This window comes from Lucilia cuprina, chromosome 4 (assembly GCF_022045245.1).
Source record: "Lucilia cuprina isolate Lc7/37 chromosome 4, ASM2204524v1, whole genome shotgun sequence".
Taxonomy (NCBI): Eukaryota; Metazoa; Arthropoda; class Insecta; order Diptera; family Calliphoridae; genus Lucilia; species Lucilia cuprina.
In genome coordinates, this window is record NC_060952.1 from 83469112 (window position 1) to 83475164 (window position 6053).

Genomic DNA, 6053 nt, shown 5'->3' on the forward strand with positions numbered 1-6053 from the left:
TCAGTTCTAGTTCAGTTCTAGTTCAGTTCTAGTTCAGTTCTAGTTCTAGTTCAGTTCTAGTTCAGTTCTAGTTCAGTTCTAGTTCAGTTCTAGTTCAGTTCTAGTTCAGTTCTAGTTCAGTTCTAGTTCAGTTCTAGTTCAGTTCTAGTTCAGTTCTAGTTCAGTTCTAGTTCAGTTCTAGTTCAGTTCTAGTTCAGTTCTAGTTCAGTTCTAGTTCAGTTCAGTTTTAGTTCAGTTCTAGTTCAGTTCTAGTTCAGTTCTAGTTCAGTTCTAGTTCAGTTCTAGTTCAGTTCTAGTTCAGTTCTAGTTCAGTTCTAGTTCAGTTCTAGTTCAGTTCTAGTTCAGTTCTAGTTCAGTTCTAGTTCAGTTCTAGTTCAGTTCTAGTTCAGTTCTAGTTCAGTTCTAGTTCAGTTCTAGTTCAGTTCTAGTTCAGTTCTAGTTCAGTTCTAGTTCAGTTCTAGTTCAGTTCTAGTTCAGTTCTAGTTCAGTTCTAGTTCAGTTCTAGTTCAGTTCTAGTTCAGTTCTAGTTCAGTTCTAGTTCAGTTCTAGTTCAGTTCTAGTTCAGTTCTAGTTCAGTTCTAGTTCAGTTCTAGTTCAGTTCTAGTTCAGTTCTAGTTCAGTTCTAGTTCAGTTCTAGTTCAGTTCTAGTTCAGTTCTAGTTCAGTTCTAGTTCAGTTCTAGTTCAGTTCTAGTTCAGTTCTAGTTCAGTTCTAGTTCAGTTCTAGTTCAGTTCTAGGTCAGTTCTAGTTCCTTTCTAGTTCAGTTCTAGTTCAGTCCAGTTTAGTTATAGATGAGTTCTAGTTGATTTCTAGTTCAGTTCTAGTTCAGTCCTAGTTCAGTCCTAGTTCAGTCCTATTTCAGTCCTAGTTCAATTCTAGTTCAGTTCTAGTTCAGTTTTAGTTCAGTTTTAGTTCTGTTATTGTTCAGTTCTATTTCAGTTCTTGTTTTGTTCTAGTTCCTTCTTAGTTCCGGCATAGTTCGGTCCTAGTTCTCTTCTTGTTCAGTCCTAGTTCAGTTCCAATACTTTGATTAAATTTATATTGTGCAATTTTTAATTCTGTGAAGAAAGCCTACTAAAATGAGTTTTATAAAGAACATTTAAGTAGGATCCGCAATTATATTACAACATCATCGAAACATTCATTTACAAAAACATTTTAAATTTGTCATAGAAATTTCGTTTAATCAGCACAAAACTTACGATATTTGAAAGATGACGTTTATCATAAATTATGGAATCGATTGCTTTCTAATCATTACAATTTTTTCTGATAATCTATAGTTACAACATTTTTAAATGACTTACCTTCTGTCGAAATTTTGTTACCAGAAATAATCTGAAATTAAAAAAAATAATATATATTATAATAAATATTAACTGATACTTAATAAGATTATTAATCAAATTTGATTTATACAACATCTGGTAGAAACTCCTTCGCTTGAAGAAAAAAATAAATTTCAATTTGTTGAGCCTCCCCTCTATTATGGAAAGCAGTATACTGTCACACAGCAAACAATAAAACGCAAATTAAATATATGAAACATTTATTGCTGTGTGCTCCTGTAATAAATACTTTCCCTATAAAAACTCTGAACCCTAAAACAAAAATCATTTACATTTGTTAACGCTCAATTAAAGCATGAAGATTTCAAAGTGTTGCTGCTTCCTTTTGTTTCTCATACAAACGTTGAGTCTTGTAACTTGCTCAACTGCTGCAACACACGAATTTGAACATCAGAGAAATTTAATCAAAAATATAAATGAAATCTACTACGGCATCAATGCCACAACTTTGGTAATTTTTAATTATGAAACTAAAGAAAATGAATTGTGGTTTTCAGCTGAAATAGAAAAAGAAACCGTAGAGAAATTAAATTTATGGCAAGAATTAGATCAACCAAAACTTTTGCTACAAAACGATTTTCAACTAGAATTGAGGCATAATTTTAATTCGGAAGTTTTAGCAGTGGTGGTGATGAAACAGGAATATTTAAATGAAAGGAACTGGCAATATTTTAGCAAGGTACTGGAACACTGGAGGAAAACGAATGTGTTGTTCGTAAAAGATTTTGAAGGTGAGGATGAAGAGGAAATGTATAATTTCTTTAGCAATACCTGGAAGGAGGGATTTCTAAATGTATTGCTTAGTAACTTTAAAGGTGAACAGCACGAGTTGTATACATTTACACCATTTCCCATGATCAAAATGGAAACAATATCGATAGCTGGCTATTTGAATAGACATAGAAGTGTGCCGAATGGTCTAGGTTATACCATCCGCAGCAGTGCGGGGAATAATCCACCTCGTGCTTTTGTTTATTACAATGAGAACTTAAAATTGGAATGCAAAGGTTTAGGTCCTCAATTGATTAAGATATTCGCTCAACGCTATAATTTTTCCATTGATTGGATATTAATGCCGAACTTTGAATCGGTGGGTATGCTAGATTGTCTCAAATATCTGCTCACAGATACTGTGGATACTTGCAGTGAATTGCTACCGCGAAACGAACAATCGTATGCCATTGCCACACCCGTTTATATAATTTATGGTTACGTGTTGGTGCCATTTGCTCCTCACTTACCCAAGTCGAAATACTTACTGCATCCTTTTCATAAGGAAATTTGGTGGTTAATGCTTTTGGGAATATTGCTGTTGACAATAGTGATGAGCCTAATAAATCGTTTCAAACTTGGTTGGTGGCACATAACTTTGCAGTTTATGCGCTCTATGGAATTTTTACTCTACATAGGTCCACAACTGCCGACTTCTTGGGGTCTCCAGAAATATTTAATATTTTACATTTTTATACCCTGCGTCTTTATAATCTCCCACCTATACATGACATTCCTTACCAGTATTTTAACTTCAAATGTTTTTGAAACACAAATAAATTCTCTAGAGGATTTAAAACAGCGCGGTGTCACCGTTCTAATAACAGAATCGGATATGGAAATTTTAAGTATGTACAATTCATTTGAACCCATTTCGGATAATTATCTTAAGATAGATGTCTCTTCCTATGTGGATTTGCGCAACTCTTTGAACAATCAATTTGCCTATGTTAATTTTGAGGATAAAGCTACATTTTATTTATATCAACAGAAATTTCTTCAAAGACCACGTCTTAGAAAAATGCCAAAACCTTTGTCTGCCCTCTGGGCCAATATACCGATGCCTCATAATTGGCCATTTTTGAATTTGTTTAATCAGTATATGTTGCATATGTTTGATTCTGGTTTAATACCTCATTTATTGGAAGAGTCAAAGGAGGAAGGTATTCGTATGGGTTATATTAGTTTTATAAAAACGGAATATCGTGATGTGGAACCTTTGAATATGGACTATTTTAAATTGCCCGCCATTTTATTGGTCGTTGGGTATGCAAGTGCTTTTGTGTGTTTTCTTGTTGAAAATTTAATTTATTTGGTGGAAAAAATTCAGAAAATTAATAAATTTTTTAAGTAAATAATAAATATATATTCAAAGATATGTACATATTTGTTTCATTTAATTCCTTAAGAAGGCCTCTCAACTTTGTTTCTCCGTCACAGTCTTTTGGATGTACGAAAACAAACGAAAGGGCTGGATAACTGAATACGAAATCAAAGAGTTTCTGTAAATTTGAACAAAAACCTTTATGAAATGTCAGTCCAGTTTATAGTTTATAGTATAGTCTATAGTCTAGTTTATAGTATAGCCTATAGTCTAGTCTATAGTCTAGTCTGAAGTGTAAACTATAGTTTACTCTATAGTATAGTCTATAGTCTAGTCTATAGTTTACTCTATAGTCTAGCCTATAGTCAAGTCTACAGTCTAGTCTCTAGTGTAAACTATAGTTTACTCTATTGTATAGTCCATAGTCTAGTCTATAGTTTACTCTAAAGTCTAGCCTATAGTAAAGTCAATAGTCTAGTCTATAGTCTAGCCTAGTATATAGTCTAGTCTAGTATATAGTCTAGTCTAGCACATAGTCTAGTCTATAGTCTAGTATATAGTCTAGTCTATAGTCTAGTCTATAGTCTAGTCTATAGTCTAGTCTATAGTCTAGTATAGTATATAGTCTAGTCTATAGTCTAGTTTAGTATATAGTCTAGTCTATAGTCTAGTTTAGTATATAGTCTATAGTCTAGTCTATAGTCTAGTCTATAGTCTAGTCTATAGTCTAGTCTATAGTCTAGTCTATAGTCTAGTCTATAGTCTAGTCTATAGTCTAGTCTATATTCCAGTCTATAGTCTAGTCTATAGTCTAGTCTGTAGTCTAGTCTATAGTCTAGTCTATAGTCTAGTCTACAGTCTAGTCTATAGTCTAGTCTATAGTCTAGTCTATAGACTATAGACTAAATTAATTAGATGGAAAATATATATATTCTTAATTTTGTCTGAGAAACCAAAAAAAATAATATTATTTCAAACATTAAACTTCCCGTAGCCATCTTGTTTTTATTAACCTATAAAATAGTTGTTTCAAAGGAAATAAAACATAAAAATCCTATATGTTAATAAAAAAGCATTAAATAAATAACTTTTTGAAAAAATATTGGACATTTTTTACTCCTGTTCTAAAAAACAACATATAAATAAAAATAATCTAAAAAGCCGCGAGTTTTTCTAAAACATCTGATGCCATATAAAAATAAAATGTCACCATTTACGGGCAACTGTTACTTTAAAGGTAACAGGAGAAACTTTAAGAGAAGACAAAAAAAAAAAAAAAACAACAAAAAGATATTAAATTTAAAATTACTGCACACATCGTATGTGGGATATAAAATATGTACAATAATACTATTGTTGCTGCTAATGTTTTAAGAAAAGGGCTTTGCTAAAAACACAAAAATAACCATAAAACAATTCTAAAGCCATAAAACCCAACTAAGCTGCAAATAAACCTAAATAAAATATTAAAATACAAACATACATACGTATTTACACTAAATACTTTGTTTAGTGACCAAAAAATATGTAAAATTTTAAAACACAATTTCTAATAGACACTTTTATAGCCATGTTGGTGGTATTGTTGGTTTTTAAACTAAGAGTACCTGCATGTTTAAATCATATTTACGGAAGAAAGAAATAAAATTCAACAACATGTAGAAATGTGCAAAATATAATATAGATAATATTTACTTAACATTTATTACCTTTTAAAACATTATAAAAAGGTATCTTTGTAGTAATGACAACAACTAAAAAATTCACTTAAAGGTTAAAACCTTTTTAAGCTTTAAATGAACCCAAAAATACTAAACTAAAATCATGAATAATGAGCATAACATGCACTCATGTCCATGTTATTTCATCTTGAAATTTAAAACTAAACCTTGGGTTTTGGTAGCACCCATTTTCTAGACTTTGTTGTTTCTTTCTTTTTCAAGACAAATCATGTTAAACAGCAGTTGTGCAGCAGGGCTCAAGTACATTTAATACTTTTGTTTTTGGAACTAAAAGTAACATCCTTTGGTAGATTTTTTGATTTTTTATAAGGGGCAATAAGTATTTGTATTATTTGCTGAATATTTTTAATACCAACGCACAGTGGGACAAAATGTCTATCTATCTTAATTTTTGGATCCTTATATGAATGTAGCCATGACTGAGCATTGAACTAGACTTTAGACTCGACTTTTAACTAGACTATAGATTACACAAGAGATAGACTTGACTGTAGAATAGACTATACAGTGGAATACAGACTAGACTATAGACCAGACAATAGACTAGCCTAGCCTAGACTATAGACCAGACTAGATAGACTAGAATATAGACTGGATTATAGACTAGACTATAGACTCGATTATAGACTAGATTATAGACTAGACTATAGACTAGATTATAGACTAGACTATAGAGTAGACTATATAATAGACTATAGACTAGACTATAGACTAGACTATATACTAGACTATAGACTAGACTATAGACTAGACTATAGATTAGACTATACACTAGACTATAGATTAGACTATAGACTAGACTATAGACTAGACTATAGACTAGACTATAGACTAGACTATAGACTAGACTATAGACTAGACTATAGAC

The 6053-nt window shown here is 31.5% G+C and overlaps 1 protein-coding gene across 1 annotated transcript in view; it reads left to right on the plus strand.

The window, feature by feature from the left end:
* The first annotated feature begins 1643 nt into the window (after positions 1 to 1643).
* The window catches only part of LOC111674664, a 5396-nt gene continuing 986 nt past the window's right edge, over positions 1644 to 6053 (plus strand). The window contains exon 1 of the mRNA XM_023435319.2: positions 1644 to 3385. Within this exon, the coding sequence (XP_023291087.2) occupies positions 1644 to 3385 (1742 nt within the window). The remainder of the gene's footprint in view (positions 3386 to 6053) is intronic.